Here is a 16,847-nt window from a genome sequence, read left to right on the forward strand (position 1 = left end):
GCTTCTTTCTTAATTCTCTCTTAATTTTTGTCTATTATATTCACATTTTCAACATGAGCATTAAGAAGTGAATTCACGCTTATTCTACATCATTGATCGATCTCTTAAATAATGTATCGATTACCTTAGTTGATTTGGTCGTATGATGATCATGATCCAAAAGTCTAACACAATATACAATGTAGTAATTTAGAAAGAATAAGAACACATCACATGAAGATACATTAAGGGAATATACAATATATAATGTAGTAATTTTATTCATATCATTCTTTTCATAACCCCTTTCTATTTCGAAATATTTTGTTTTCTCTTATTATCGGATAAATGTGTTGTTGACATTTTTTTTTGTTAGCTAAATTTAGATTCCTATCTTTTGATTATCAAATATATATGGCTTTTATATTGGTTTTGACTATCATAATAGTTGATAATATTTTAGAACCATAAGCAATCTCTCGAAATAGGTTCAATTTAGGTTTGGATATTGAACAGATAATAAAAATTAATTTAGTTTTTTTAATCTTTAATTTTAGTGTGATTTTTTTCTTATATTTTAAATTTTATTCAGAGGAAATAGATCGTATCAATAACGAGTATACATGACGATAGTCCGAGCATTCGATATTAAAAAGAATAACGGATATACAAAAAAAATAACTTTAAATTTTAATATTTTAGAAGATAAATTATGATAAAAAACACGAAAAAGGAGTGAATCAAACTCAACTTTCTTACCCTTATCCAAATATGAGTTGGAGATTCTATCCAAAGTCTTATTTTATATAGCAATAAAGGGAGAATATGATAATACTAAGAAATAGCGTTATTTATATATTTTAAAAGATAATTCTCACATCACAAATATACATAACAGTGCTTTCATAATTTCATGTATCAATTCCTTAACAAAGCTAAGTGCCTCATTGAGATTATTGGCTCACAAAAAAAATTGAAAATAATATAAAATATATGTTTATTTTGCAAACACTCTACAAATATTATTAATAAAGCCCAATATAATAATATATATAGCTTTTACATTTGTGTCGACCATCAAATAGTTTTGGAAATATAAGGGCTTCATTTACATTTTTTAAAAAGCAATGCCTTGCAATAAGCAAATTGAACATATATATATATATATATATATATATATATATATATATATATATATATATATATATATATATATATATATATATATATATATATATATATATATATATATATATATATATATATATATATATATATATATATATATATATATATATATATGATGAAGATTTTAAAAAAAATACAATGTGAAGGTAAAAATTATAGAGGTTTTTATTACAAAGATAAATGAGAAATGCTACCAATAATTAAAGTCATTATCAACTAAGCTATCTATTTTCTTATGAAAATAAAATGATATTAAAAAATCCTAATGATATTGATTTATTTTTTATTTCATTCGATATTTTTAGTGATAACAAAGAATCTAAATTGAGCTGGTTTTGACCCCTAATATCATCCTTAATCCATTAAAGGAATCATATTTTTCTGGAACCATCTCATATAAATAAATTATTAATATACAACAACAATAAAATCTTAAAGTCTCAATCATTTGGAGTTGACTAAATTATTAATATACACGTGTCAATGCACGTGTGATCCAACGTGAAGTTGGCATTACACACGTGGGCTGCTCCTACTGGGTCGGTGGTCCAATCTGACTTCATTATCTCAGAAAAATAATTAGCTATCCCACTAATCACATGAATTATGCTAATTAATCAACTTGATATTATTCCATTACTTAATCTAACACCACTTAACCTTCTCATTACATATGGTTTGCACAAACATGCCAAAAAAGGAGCCATCCGGTAAAACGTGCAAGAAAGGAAAGGACGTTTCTGTTTCCCATTTTGCCCAGTGTTCCCGAAATGTGCCTGTTTCCTTCCCTAAATGCCCCCTCCTTTTGGTCTTTTTATGTCGTGGTCTTGTTCGTCTGCCGAAGCTTGAAAGCCAGAGGAGAACCATCGCCCCAATCCGCCGGTAGAAACCAGGAGCAATCCGCTTCAGGGTTCTTCGATCCTTGAAGCAGGCAACGCGTTCCCCTGATCTGAGGCGATCCCGATCCGAAAGGTTGGCTTTTTACGGCTATTCATCCCTGAGGCGTCGGATTTGGGGAGGGTTTTGTTTTGGGCGAATTTGGTCGAGTTTAGGTTGGAATTGACGGGGAGACTAGCTCTTGACGACCAGTGAGCAGATCGTGTTGCGCTTGCGAGGGAAGTGGGGTCTCTGCTTTCGCGAGCTGATGCCATCTGGTGCCGAGAAAGAGATGGTCCTGGGTTTTGCCATCGGGCGTTGGATTTGCATAGAAGGTATTCTTGTTTTGGATTCTTATAATCTATTATGTGGTTTGACTTCTTAGCGATCATCTAATTTGAGATAAGAAAAATGGAGTGGACAAAAAGGTGATCTTGAAACCTGCGTCTTGTTCGTTGTGAATTTTCTTGTCTCGATTGAGAAGAAGTTAATCGTTTGATCATCTTTCAAGAATCAGTGTCTTTGGCTGCTTTACCTACTCCTTTATCCTTTTCATTGTCTTGCAACTAATGCGCTTTATATTCCTTATTTTCAATCCTCCAGAGTAGGCGAAGGAAAAGGTTGGGGTTTTTCATTTTGGGATAGCAGATTGAATTACGACACATGTTGACAACTCAAACGTGGGCTTAGATGAGATGAGGGATGTTAGCAAAATTGATGAACCTATTGAAGGCCTGCTGGCAGCCATCATCAAACAAATATGCCCATGCAGGCTCTGACGTGATCGGTCGGAAGGATGGGCTTCTCTGGTACAAGGACAGTGGACAGCATGTGTACGGTGAGTTCTCCATGGCCATGGTACAAGCCAATAACTTGCTTGAGGATCAGAGCCAACTTGAGACAGGACCTCTGAGCTCAGTTGAATTTGGGCCGTATGGTACTTTTGTGGGGGTTTATGATGGGCATGGTGGTCCAGAAACTTCATGTTATGTCAATGATCATCTCTTCCCGCATCTGAAGAGTATGTTCCAAACTAGCCTGACTCAGTTTAATTTTTAAACACCACTTGTTATTTAATTGATTAGCACTTCAGTATTTGTTAGATAGAAAAACATGTAATTTGTTTGGAAGATTATTTATACTGCCATCATAATATGGAAACTTTTAATCCAAAGTTTCCATTGAAAACCTTGTATGATGCTTTTTTTTTTTTCTAGCAATTGAATGAATCATTAGCTCCTCAATTCACAAACAACCTCAACTATTTTGTAGCTCTACAAATGTTGTATTTTCTTTGTTAAGCAACTCGGTTCAGACTAGGTTGATCTTCTGTCTAGGATGGATACAATGATGCTGATCTTCTGTCTAAAATTTGAGGATTGTAATTACTAGGACCTATTTGATAGAAGTGCTTGGTTTGTCAGGATTTGCAACAGAGCAGCAGTCCATGTCAGCTGATGTAATACGGAAGGCATACCAAGCGACAGAGGAGGGTTTCATCTCCCTGGTGACCGAACAATGGCCTGTAAAACCTCAGATTGCAGCTGTTGGCTCATGCTGTCTGGTTGGGGTAATCTGTGGTGGTATGCTATATATAGCTAATCTCGGAGACTCCCGTGCTGTTTTAGGCAGAGTTGTCAAAGCAACTGGGGAAGTTTTGGCTGTGCAATTGTCAGCAGAGCACAATGTAGGAATCGAGCCTGTGCGACAAGAGTTGCAGTCAATGCATCCGGATGATAGACAAATTGTTGTTTTGAAGCACAATGTTTGGCGTGTGAAGGGCCTAATCCAGGTGCACATAATATATATGTAGTCATCTTTTGGATTTAATTTTCATGCATACGTCAACAATTTTCATAAATGTTACTCATTACCTACGTCTGATGCTGCACTATACTTCTCACAGGCATATATATATATATATATATATATATATATAATTTACCACAAGAGGAAACAATTTTCTCAAAGATGACTCATTAGCTATACATGCTTCAGTAGATTTCTCACAAGCATATTTATAATTACCACAATAGGAACAATTGACCATTTCAAGTGCACTACTTGCTTGCATTCTACGAAGCCATATATTGTTGAAAACAACAGTTGCAACTTTATATTTGGCTACTCCTTGTAGCCATTTAGTTTGTTTTAGATTTTAAATACTGAAACATGCCAAGCAAGGTAGGTTTCATGTTTGGCCCAAGATATGGACCCATGAGAAGGGACTAAGTGGAAACTTGGATTGTTATATGACAGTCATGAACACACGTCATTTCTTATCCTCAAACTGAACTCCCTGGGATCTTAGCTATCATGCAAACGTGGAAAAATTGGCATGACAATTATCAAACTATTGAAATATTAAATAAAAACACTATTAAGTATGATATGCACTTCCTAACCGACAATTTCTAAGACTACAATTGCTTTGATGATCTTTGAGTTTAAAATTATACAAAGAGAGTAACCTTTCTAAAATTCTCATTGAGCAGTTATAATTTGTGCCTTTCTTATATATCCTTTTTGTGACATTAAATTCGGTACAAACCCAATAGAGAGTTGAATAGATTTTTTATAAATAAACACACTTCAACTAGCCTATTATTCCAAGAAGTTGCTTCACTGATGCTATTTTATGCATCCTTTGACTTATGACAGCCATGAGAATATGATATATTGCTATGGGATGCCTTTCTTTTGGAACCTATTTCGGATCTGTTTCATTTGCATGGATTCACTCGCATGTAGTTAAATCATCAAAAGTATTCCCAGTTACACTTATTTTACCAGTTCTTTTTAGATAATGATTTTCTAACCACTGATGGCATCAGTCTTAGCTGAACTACATTACCTAAGTCAAGTTTGCCTCTACCTAGATCATGTTATGCATTGTCACTTTAAGAAAGCTTTTCTGTTGGCTAATGGTTGAGATGAAAAAGTCTGATAAGTAACTAAAACCTGCTTGGACTCAGAAAGCCTACTTAGTCCAAGGTTTTAGCTTTCAGTAGGTTAGGATTCAGTACAAGAGAAAAAACCGATAAATATATCTATAAAATGGTTGGCCCTAAGTCTTCTCTGGTTCTTGTGTTTTGTAAATAATTATATTTGTTTAATTTATATGTTAGTGCTGCCTTTGACAAGTGCTTCTCCAGAAGAAAAGCAGCCTCCCAAACCTGTCATCTAGAATGCTATAGTCTTCTTAGGACTGAAAATAGCATAGTCAGGGCTACTCTGTCCCAAATCATAAGTCAATTCCTAATTTATTCGAAAGTATTTTATTTAGTATTCTGTACTAGAATATCTTAAAATATCTGTAATCTATCAAATAAACCTATCCGGATTGACTCGTATCAATTGGGCCCATGAACTACTCTATCCTGGAGGCCTTAACAGTCTCTAAGTCAATCCACAAAAGCATTATCAGCATCCTGAAAGTATCATCTTATTAGAAACTGACGTTGAAACACCAGTTAGTAGCTGATCACCCTATTTGACATTCTTCAGGGTTTGGTTGTCTTTTTGAGAGCAAAAGACAGCACACAAAAGGGTGGGTTGCATGAAGATCTAATTGCCCTTCAAGGTTTGGCACAACCAGATATCATTTCATTACTGGATCAATACTTTGGGTTTTGACAATTGATGATAATCAAGGGCAGCAGGTGAAGACTTTTGTGATGATAAATCCTAGATGCTTCCTAATCCATCTCAACAGAAACATATTGAGATGATTTTCTTCGTCAACTTGATAGCCCTGATTTGCATCATCTTCTTTATTTTTCCCTAGCATGTTAAGAGGATAGGACGGATGCAATCTTGAACATGCCATACTACAGTTCCATTCGGTTGCCAGTGTAAGGCGGATCTGAGGGAATTATTACAGTATGGTCTAACGTCAGACCACTTATATCTGCCTTGAGCCCAGCGAGGGCCTATTTTTCCCTAGATCAGCCGTAAATCAGGGATGACTGGATATATTTAGCCTTCAATAGCTTGTTGAAGCCCTACTGCATGTCAGTCCAGCAACATTCAGTTCAAAGCAGTCTAATCCTGTTTTATATGAGGTCTATCTGACTCTTGAAGGGACTGTACAACTCAATCCTAGTCAAGTCAGAGGAGTGTTCTATCCAAGCCTACTATCCACTCCAAGTTGGAGTAGGTCTATATTTTATTTTCTTAGTAATTTTTGTACATATATATATAGATTATTGCAACAGTTATTTTTGGTGAACCATTAGAGTCCAATCCTGATGTCTAAGTGTCCTATTATGGTAAGATTAGGCAATTTGTTTAGCTTTTGGAAGTCATATTTGGGAGTTCTTATCAAACATATCTTTTAGTTTGATTTTATGGGGGATTAGCTTTTCTCCTATATGATAAGCAATTTAGTCCAAGAGGCATGGTTGAGACATGTAATTTCTTATTTGCTTAATAATAGCGATATTTAGTTATTTCTCCTCCCTTTCTAACTATTTTCCCTCTAAGAAGAGTACCTCTCATTAGGAGAAGATCCAATCTTTATGTGGTAAACAATATCATTTGCCTCACCACTAAACTAGGAACCGAAGCCTCAATGTCATATTTTTGATAAAACACTTGGCTATTATGCACTCTGTCAATTGTTTTCTTCTGTAATCTGTGTGTTCAATTTTCGTGTATGAATTCTAAATTTATCTGCTTTACTTTCTTTTTTCTTTTTGTTGCTTCATTCTGATCAAGAGCACCTTTTGCAGATCTCCAGGTCAATTGGTGATGTATACTTAAAAAGGACAGAGTTTAACCGTGAACCATTACATGTGAAATTCAGACTTCGTGAACCTTTCAAGAAACCTATATTGAGTTCAGAACCATCAATTACTGTGCAACCACTACAGCCCCAAGATCAGTTTCTTATATTTGCATCTGATGGACTTTGGGAGCATCTTAGTAATCAAGAAGCTGTTGATATTGTTCAAAACAACCCTCCCAATGTGAGTTCTATATCTATTTTCCCTGGTTGTAGTTTCACAAAATATTTTTTATTTGATCTTGGAATCTATATCTTACTCAATTCCAACCTGAACAGAATGCTCGTTCTTTTCATCAAAAACCTCATAAACAAAAAAGAAAAATGTTAGTTACAATAAGCATTCAATTAACTCAGATAAAATGATAAAAAAATTATAAAATTATTATATGAGAAAATTTTTAAATTTTGTGCAATGTCCGTTTCTTAGAATTGTATATAAATAACAATAAAATAATACAGAATTATTTATGAGAAAATAATATCATCATAATAAGGAATATATTGAATAAACAGTTTGTGTTTCATAAAGAATGCTCAAAATTTGTAGGTTTGCTGGTAGAGGATAATGATGGACCTCGAGGGAAGTGTTAGGTAATGCAAACACAAACTATGATAAAAGAAAATGCCTATTGAATTTAAGACTAACAGGACATCCCATTACTTTTTCCTTCTAGATTTTGATCCTTAATGGTTATCTTTCCTCCCCTTTCTCCTCTCTTTATAAACTTTTCTCTCAATTTCATTGGTAATGAATATTAAATACTATAACAATAGCAAATGACAAATACGATAGTCGCAATAAATAAAAACACAATAGTAGTAGCATCTTTGTTAGTTGTGTTTTTGGTCTTTTGTTTGTCTTTCCTTTTTTTAAGCAAAGGATAAGTAGTGAAGGATTTGATCCAAAGACCCTAACATGATTTGTCAAGGTTTTTAAGGTTTACCAAACCAATGTTTTAGGTGTAAAATATGTTGGATGTGGTTTCAAACCCTCAATTTTTAACAAGTGGATCTGGTACACCACCATCAGACTAATGTTTTAGGTTTAAACATATCATATGAGGTTTCGAACCCTCAACCCTTTGTATGTGGATTTAGTGCACTATCATCAAATTAATGTTTTAGGTGTAAAAATATGTCGGATGAGATTTCAAATCTCTAACTTTTGGTAAGTGGGTATGGTACACCACCACCAGACTAATGTTTTAGGTATAAAAATATATCAGATGAGTTTTTGAACCCTCAACCTTTGATAAGTGGGTCTAATGATGGTACTAGTCCCACTTATCAAAGGTTAAGGGTTCAAAACCGTATTTGATATATTTTTTTCATCTAAATTATTAGTCTGGTTATGATATATCAGATTCACTTACCAAAGGTTGATGATTTGTAATCTCATCAGACATATTTTTTTACCTAAAACATTGGTGTGATGGTGCTTTCCTTTCTTACATTGCTATGACTAGACTCACTTATTAAAGATTGAGGGTTTAAAACCTTATCTAATATATTTTTTTCACCTAAAATGTTAGTCTGGTTATAATGTATCAGATCCACTTACCAAAGGTTGATTGATGTAGACCAGAATAGGGAAGTAGAGAGAGAGAGAGGGAAAGAGAAAGAAAGAGAAGTGTGAGATAAGAGAGGCGAGTGAGAGACTAGAGAAGATACAATTCTTTTTATTAAAATCTAAAAAATGCTTGATCCATTGACAAGCTTTACTATTTATAAAGGTTTAAGAGCCTTGACACAATTAATGAAGATGATAATTCCCAAGAGTAATCTCCTAGGGAATTAGTATATTTTTTAGAAATCCAAAATGTGATTTCTCGATACCCAAATACTAAATGAGTGTACTTAATATAAAAGGAGTTCCTAAAAAGACCAAAAGATTTTTTTTTAAAATTTTCAACAGAACTCTTAGAATTTCTAGACCAACTAATTGATGATTTTTGTTGATTTCCTTGCCTAGAATAAACTTTTCTGAAATCTTTTTTAAAGCAAGATGGTTCTTCATCATTAATTGTTCACAATCTCATCCGACATATTTTTCACCTAAAACATTTGTTTGGTGGCGCTTTCCTTGACTACACTCCCTTCTATTTTTTTTATTCTTTTGACTTGTCAAATGGCCTAAAATTTGTCAATACCTGTCAAGTTTGCTTGATTCTAGCCAATTCTATTACCAATTTGTGGTTGTAAGGTTGAGAATTAAGCAAAACCATATGGTCTTGCATGTTGTCTTAAATGCCATGTCAGTTAATATTAACACAAGATTTCAAGTCATGGATTCTGACTCACTGGATGGACTTCTTAGAGTCCTGAGGTGTCCTTTTGCTACAAAAGAAGGCAATTTGGTTACTCTTTATGAAGAGTTTAGCTAGTTTAAAAGGGTATAAAATCATTAGTAATTTTTAGCCTATTGAAATTAAAAATTAGGCATTAGTAGGCTATAAATGAGTCTGTAGAACCTCCTAATTGTTCTTCTTGGCTACTTTAAAATATATTTTGTAGCAATAAAATCCTTTTAAGTCCATATATTAATCTTTTGAGGACCGTTTCTTCCTCAAATTAGAGAAAGCCCAGTTAGTGGTGGCTGCACCGAACACTCGGTATTCCTTAGTAATGCATAAAACTGAGAACCATGCCTACCTAAGATGCATGCAATTCTATGAAATGTTTGCAGCTAATAGGTTGGAAATGACCAAAATGATAAAAATGTTTCACTCAAATCTTTCTAATAGACATCACAACTGGAATGGCACCGTTGAAATTACAGGCACATTCACTGCCACCTTGGCCAGGTAATATCTGATATATTACTTCATCATCATGCAAAACAATCTTAAATGTCATCGATATGCTAATTCGGTTTTATTATTTGAGATGAAGTGTTCAATTTTGATATTATGAGGATGTGAAAATTACTCATAATAAGGCTATAGTAGAAAAAGCTAAAACATCTAATCTCATTATCTCGGTTGGCTTTTAAGAATCCCTATTTGAAAAGTCTAAAGAATGTCTGATTTGTTAGACGGATGTCCAACACATGGACATCTGAACTTGGGACTGGAGGGTAAGCATATTGGTAACGTGGCCTACAGAAATCAACACAGATCTTACAAATATTAAATTGTCTGTTGGTGCAAATTTTATTGACTTGCCTTCCAGTTACTATACATTGAATTGATTTCACAAACAGTGGGGTTTGATTGTCCATTTGCACGAATCCTGCAGGGAAGTGCTCGAAGGCTTGTCAAAGCTGCACTTCAAGAAGCAGCCAAGAAACGAGAGATGAGATACTCCGATCTCAAGAAGATCGATCGTGGAGTACGGCGGCATTTCCATGATGACATAACTGTTATTGTTGTGTTCCTGGACTCCAATCTTGTTAGCAGAGCCAGCTCACTGAAGGGCCCCTCCCTGTCATTGAGAGGGGGTGGAGTCAATGTGCCAGCCAACTCTCTTGCACCCTGCACCATGCCAACCCAACTCGGTGCCTCCTGATATATTCCTCTCAGTTCATTAATTATGTGTATGAAATTAAATCAGACCAACCTCCATGATCTTGCCCTCACCGGCATCAGTCGAAATGGGCTCAAGGACAGATACATCTGTTTTAACCTATTATATTGTGCCAATTCTCATGCAAGAATAGTTCATCTGTGTATTATGCTTCTAAACTTGGGAGGAAGTAATGTTTCAGAATCAACAATGAAGGACCACCAAGGCAACAGTTTTCACTACTCTCTAATATTTTTCTTTGACCTGTTCTTCTTGGTAATCAGCTCGATAATTCATTTAAACCACTTGATATGTTTCTAGTTGATGATTGCCAGCAGAATGTTGAGTAACAAGTGCTTAAATCCATTGAGGTGACCTGTTGCTGCTCAAATGGATGGGATTGAGCTCCAAAACTTATTCTAACCCAAAATTTTGGGTTAGTGATCAACACTGATGTATCCTAATTTTCTTCCTTTCATATGACAGCCATTGCCATCCGTGCCCCTTTCTGGGCTCATCAGTGACTTTTAATTGAAGTACCTTATGCTATCAACTTAATCATACAATTAACGTGCAGTTAATTTGTTGCAATCTCATTTTGATTAGTAGTACAAATCATTTGTGCAATGTGGCCAACATTAATGCCCTATCCTTTTGGTCATTTGTGGAAGCTTGAAGCTTTAGGAACTTGCTCTATCTCTTCTTCTTCTTCAACAAGTAGGTAAAACTTCAGCACAAACATTTTCTTATACATCTTGGCAATTAGAGTGCAGGATTTCTTATGATAGAGGAAAGAAGAAAGATTTATATTCCACATGAAGAAGACGACCAACTCTCTTTCATCAAGAGGAACTCAATGAATACATTAAGAACACTAACTCTTAATATAAGCAAGACTCGGGAGTGGCACACCAAGCACAGTGAGCTTAGTTAACAGTCACCTTCCCCACCATTCCAGCTCCCTGGTGAGGAGCGCAGTAGAAGGTGTAGGTGCCCTTCTCCTTCAAGGTCACCTGGTAGGTCTCGCCTGGGGCATTCAGTAGGTCCTCCTCGGGCATGGAGATGGAGCCGACGTTGACACCCGCGGGGATCTCGTCCTCGTCGAACACCACGTTGTGGGGGAACCCGGCGTTGTTCTTGAACACGATCGTCTCCCCCGAGGGCACCGAGAACTCGTTGGGCACGAAGGCCAGCGAGCCGTCGCTGCCTCCCAGAAGCACGTCGAAGGCGAGCGCGTTGCCCGCCAGCACCGCGCTCGCGGCGACCGCGGCCGCGACCGCGCCCACCTCCCTCAGGGACGCCCGGGCCACCATGGCCGCGGCAGGAGCCTTGCTGTGCGCGGCGACGACGCTGGCGCCGCGCCCCGCGGCCGATGTGCCGGCCCTCAGCCCGGTGAAGGTGGGGATGGTGACTGCTGCGCTGGTCAAGCTGGCCATTACTGCGTCTGAGCTTATCCTCACCAGTTTCTGTGGCTTCAACAATTAAATGGGAGGATGGAAAGTATATATATTATATATATAGTCACAGGCAACTACACAAGAATCAAGAAAGAGAGAGAGAGAGAGAGAGACGAAGGATTGGATAATGGGTGGCTAAGAAGGGAGGAGTTATCTAAGTGGAAGGACTGGCTGAGATGATACTTCATGACTTGCCAAAGATGGGGTGATGTGTGGATAGCAATGATGAGTACAAGAGAAATGATAAGAGAGATTATATGAAGACAATTCTTAGAGGCTGGAGATTTTTTTTCTGTGAGTTGCAGATCCACCAAACAAGGTAGGGGAACAATGAAGGCAGAGTGTGGTGATTGGCAACCAAGTGATCTACGTGCAGGGGTTGGGGCCTTCACAAAGCAGGGGATATTGCGAGAAGAATAATAGAAAGAAAATTAGTGGTGTTTATTTATCACTTGTCATACAATTATCTCTTTGTCTACATCCACATATAATACAATTAGTGGTTGAGTCTTCAGCATGGTTTGATCCTCTTCGAGTGTGTAAGATCGGTAATGTCATTTCTCGAGTAATCTACGATCAAAATTACTTAGAATTTACGTTTAAAGATGAATCAATCTCATTATCGTGATCTTCCGATTTCTATTATACAGATCTATGAATATCACAATATATACAACACATAATATAAAGTAATAAAATATTAATAAATAATAATAAATAAAAAGTGTGTGTATTGTGTCACATGTGTCATTACTCACGTGATTGGCTTGTAAGTCACCTATGACTAGATTTTTCCCATGCTTACCCCGGAGGGAGAGAGCTCGGGATCATTGAACAACCTTTAGTAATAGTTCGGGGTCTGAATCAAGGTGTTTCCATTCGTCTGCGGAGGGAGAGACGGTTGCCCCTTGAAACCTAAAGTTGAGTGGGCAGGTTGCATCTCTTTTTTGGGGTGCTTACTAGGGTTGCTCGGTGGCTAACATTCTTGTGATATTGACCCTCCTCAAAAATATTATGTAATTTTATGCCATGGCCAAGTCGTCAGTATGACTTGGTCGGCTCTTAGTGTGCAAGATTATCAATGTGGCTTCTTGGTTGGAGAGAATTGGCTCGGAGTTGGGTTGAGAGGTCGTCCGCCTAATCCACCCGAGGTGGAGCTGGGGCTTATTCCTTTTTTCTGAGTGGTACGCTCCTACACATAGGTCAAAGTTGTGAGAGGGATTTTTTGACTTGACCCCTTCAATAGTTAAGTTAGTAAAGGGACGGTTGAGAGTATTTGAATGTTCAAGGTCCGACTCTCTGGTATTATTCTAAGAGGTGACTTTTATACCTAACATTGAATGTCACCGTAAGCGGCTACTTAATGGTCATCGGTATCTCAGGTGGTCAGAATGTACTGTTACAGACAAACTTCAAAACAGGATGTTTGATAGAATGTTTATGTATGTTCATGTCTTTTGGTATGTTCATATTTTGCACAATATATAGAGGGATGACCGAAGGCTTAATAGTCCCATTTTAGTTGGGTTTGGTAGCCGCTTTAGGCTTATAAATAAAGGTTGTGTCATGTGAACACTTGTGAGAGATTTTTGATCTGTAATGAACCATTTTGACTCTTTGTTGTTCAACTGTTCAAAGCTTGTAAAGTATGTTTGTAATTCTCATTGTCTATGAAGTGTTTTCGGAAATGTTTGCTTGTGGATCCCGAGTGAGACATTCTCTCTAACCTGTTTTCTCTTTGTAGGTCCTAAGGGTCCATGGGAGGCTTTGGGGAGGCTGATCTTTGCGGACGGACACGTAAGGGTGCCGCACGACTTAGGCAAAATTAGTTAAGTCTGTGATAGATGGTATCAGAGCGGGACAAGCACTCATAGAAACACTTGACATGCAAATGTGGGGGACATAGCGGGGCTGCATTGAGGGCAGCTAGCACACGCAATCGTTTGGGAAAAAACAGGTATAGAGATATAGGGAAAAGGAGTCGCTTAGAGGAGCAGACATCTGAGAGTGGCATTCAGAGAAATGACTAACCCTTCGTGCAAGAGGCACCACGAGGACAAGCAAGCTGGGAAGAATGCGGAGTGCACAAAGATTGGGATGGCTGAGTTCGAGCTACGGCTCGACGTTGACAACTACACTTAATGGTGCTCAAGGCAAGTGAGACGCTTGATAAAGGATGAGACCATGCAAGGTGGAATAAGTTACTCAGTGACCGAAAGAGTTGTGCAAAGCTCATAGAGGTGAGGGGAATTGCTAACGCAAAGAATTCGGTACTCATGCATGGGCTTGTATGTGGACGATGGAATGTTCGCGGCCATCCTAAGGCGATCGAAACTCGACGCCATGGTGCATTGAAACTTTCTCTTCAGCATATGAAGGATACGTCGATAGGAGGCTGAAGTGTGCAGCAAGTTCAGCATGTTGCTAGGCCTTGAGTGGTGCAGTGGGGGTTGTATTGACGTAGAGTCGCAATCTAGCAAGTGCATTTGCAGGAGGCAGAACAATGCATAGTTTGTTCAGCAAATTGGAGTAGTTCAAGGGGATGGTGGTCTTCGAAACGAAGAGAGATATTGCTCCAACGGGATAGATATCCAGGAGGGATAAGTCTTGTCTCTCCAAAGGGAGAATCATGTGTAACAGATCACACATGTTGAGGAGGAGTACTTAAAAAAAAAAAAAACTCCACGAAGCTCAATGGACCGAGCGAGCGGCAAGGAGTTATCACATGATCTCGCTTGAGAGAATGCATTGGTGGATGCATTACGAGATCAAGTGAGGGAGCAACCCAAAGTAACACAAATGAAGGCACACTTGGAGTCGATACGGAGATCGGACTCAAGGGAGGGCTGACCTGTGGAATGGTGGGCTCGAGGGCCACCATTAACTCAATGCAAAAAATGAGGAGCAGAGCAACTTGGGTGTAACTTAGTGAAGTACCCAAGCCGCATGATGTAAGCCGGCATAGAAGATAGAATGTGGAGTGGAGGCGCAGAGCTTTCCTTAGACAAAGGTCAAGGACATGAACTCTTGCAGAGGCAAGAGCATGATCATATTGTTCCATGGGTCCTTCATTCTAACAGAGCGGACTCACCTTGTATGGTGCTCAAAGATGAAGGGAGCTTCTGGGCACATGCACCTTATCTCGGAGAAGCATTTGATGGAGGAACTAAGGTGACTCAACTTGCGGAGGCGAAGTTGAGTTCAGAAGGCCTTGGCACGGGACAAAAGGACGTAGAGGCTGGTAATCTTGAAGAATATGCCACAGTATTGCCATTCAAGTTGCCATAAAGGAAGCAGTATGCAGCGGAGATTGTGCTGATAGGGGCAGAGGCCCAGGATCCAAACAATGGTATACTAATTACAGCGAAGTCGATGGACATCAGGAGCTACTAGGTGACGGACTGTCCTAGAGCGATGCTTCATCTAGGTATGACCCAAGAGTGGGTGGATGAATGTTGATTGCCAAAAGAGCGAACAAAATCGAAAATGGAAGAGACCCTGTGATGTATTGGCAGAGGCCACATATGGAGGGATCATAATTCGAGTTCTTCCCACAAGGATCAGAATGCAACGGAGATGTCACCAAGAGGCAACATGGTGCAGCGGATCATGGCGGAACAGTTCGTGGCAATGCGATACACACGACTTAGTCCTGTGTGGGACTTTATCATACGGAGGTATGATCGAGAGCTATTGGAAGCTCCACTTCGGTGAACAATACGACGACAAGAAAGGCTATGGATTCAAGGAGTGAAGGCTATGGTACCGCAGAAGCGGGTCTTCCGTGCGTGCATCAAATTTTACATCGGATGAAAGCCTTGGTCATCATCATATGGGGGTTATGTTCCACCAAGGGAAAAGTTTGAATGCAAGTACCAGTGAGTCCCGTGAGGGACTTTATCATACGAAGGTATGATCGAGAGCTATTGGAAGCTCCACTTTGGTGAACAATACGATGGCAAGAAGGGCTATGGATTCAAGGAGTGAAGGCCATGGTACCGTATAGGCGGGTCTTCCGTGCGTGCATCGAATTTTGCATCGGATGAAAGCCTTGGTCATCAGCATATGGGGGCTATATTCCACCAAGAGAAAAGTTCAAATGCAAGTACTAATGAGTCCTATAGGAGGGACTTGATCATGCAGAGGTATGATCGAAGCAGCTGGAGTGTTGGACTACTCAAGAGTCCATATTCGCTTAAGGGAGTCTGACAAGTCAGAGGACAAGGTCGAGTAAGCAAACGTTGCTACCAAGGAAGCTAAGGAGAACAAAATCAGTGCAAACCCTACAACGTGATGGTAGAGGTCATGCATGAGGCATTTGAGAGACTAGCGCATTATAAGGATGGTCTTTTTTTCGTCTGGATGATCCGCAGGAACCAACAAAGATCAACACAACTCAGCTAACCCCATACTAGAGTTAGAGTCATTGGCGAGTTGAAGTAGCATAGCGGATCAAAGGTTCGACTACTCAAAAAATAGCAGTGGAGAGCAGTTGGGAGACAAGAGGCGCATTGCAACTGGAGCAAAATATTGAAGACTCAGCAAAGGCGAGGAGTTGTAGTGTCGGCAAAGGCTTCGACGAGGATATCGAAGGAATAAGTGGGGTAGAATATCACAGACAAACTTCAAAACAAGATGTTTGATGTAATGCTTATGTATGTCCGTGTCTTTTGGTATGTTCATGATTTGCACAGCATGTAGAGGGACTGCCGAAGGCTGAATAATCTTATTTTAGTTAGGTTTGGTGGTTGCTTGTAAACAAAGGTTGTGTCATGTGGACACTTGTGAGAGATTTTTAGTCTGTAATGAACCATTTTGACCCTTTGTTGTATAACTATTTAGAGCTTGTAAAGTCTGTTTGTAATTTGCATTATCTATGAAGTATTTTTGAAAATGTTTGCTTATGGATCCCGAGTGAGGTATTCACTCTAACCCGGTTTCTCTTTTGTAGGTCTTAAAGGACCATGGGAGGCTTCGGGGAGGCTGACTTTTGTGGATGGACACACAAGGGTACCGCACGACTTAGGCAAAATCAACTAAGTCCGTGATAGTAC

At 38.4% G+C, this 16,847-nt stretch overlaps 2 protein-coding genes across 2 annotated transcripts; one reads left to right on the forward strand and one right to left on the reverse strand.

Moving 5' to 3' along the window:
• The first annotated feature begins 1,877 nt into the window (after positions 1–1,877).
• Positions 1,878–10,578, forward strand: LOC135593710 (probable protein phosphatase 2C 60). The gene is made up of 5 exons (XM_065083945.1): positions 1,878–2,378; positions 2,647–3,064; positions 3,468–3,835; positions 6,777–7,013; positions 10,070–10,578. The coding sequence occupies exons 2-5, from the start codon at positions 2,746–2,748 to the stop codon at positions 10,337–10,339; spliced, it is 1,194 nt and encodes a 397-aa protein (XP_064940017.1). The 5' UTR covers positions 1,878–2,378; positions 2,647–2,745; the 3' UTR covers positions 10,340–10,578.
• Positions 10,579–11,121: 543 nt separating this feature from the next.
• Positions 11,122–11,823, reverse strand: LOC135593711 (plastocyanin-like). The gene has a single exon (XM_065083946.1). The coding sequence runs from the start codon at positions 11,770–11,772 to the stop codon at positions 11,263–11,265; it is 510 nt and encodes a 169-aa protein (XP_064940018.1). The 5' UTR covers positions 11,773–11,823; the 3' UTR covers positions 11,122–11,262.
• Positions 11,824–16,847: the final 5,024 nt, after the last annotated feature.

Source organism: Musa acuminata, chromosome BXJ1-9 (genome assembly GCF_036884655.1).
Source record: "Musa acuminata AAA Group cultivar baxijiao chromosome BXJ1-9, Cavendish_Baxijiao_AAA, whole genome shotgun sequence".
NCBI lineage: Eukaryota > Viridiplantae > Streptophyta > Magnoliopsida > Zingiberales > Musaceae > Musa > Musa acuminata.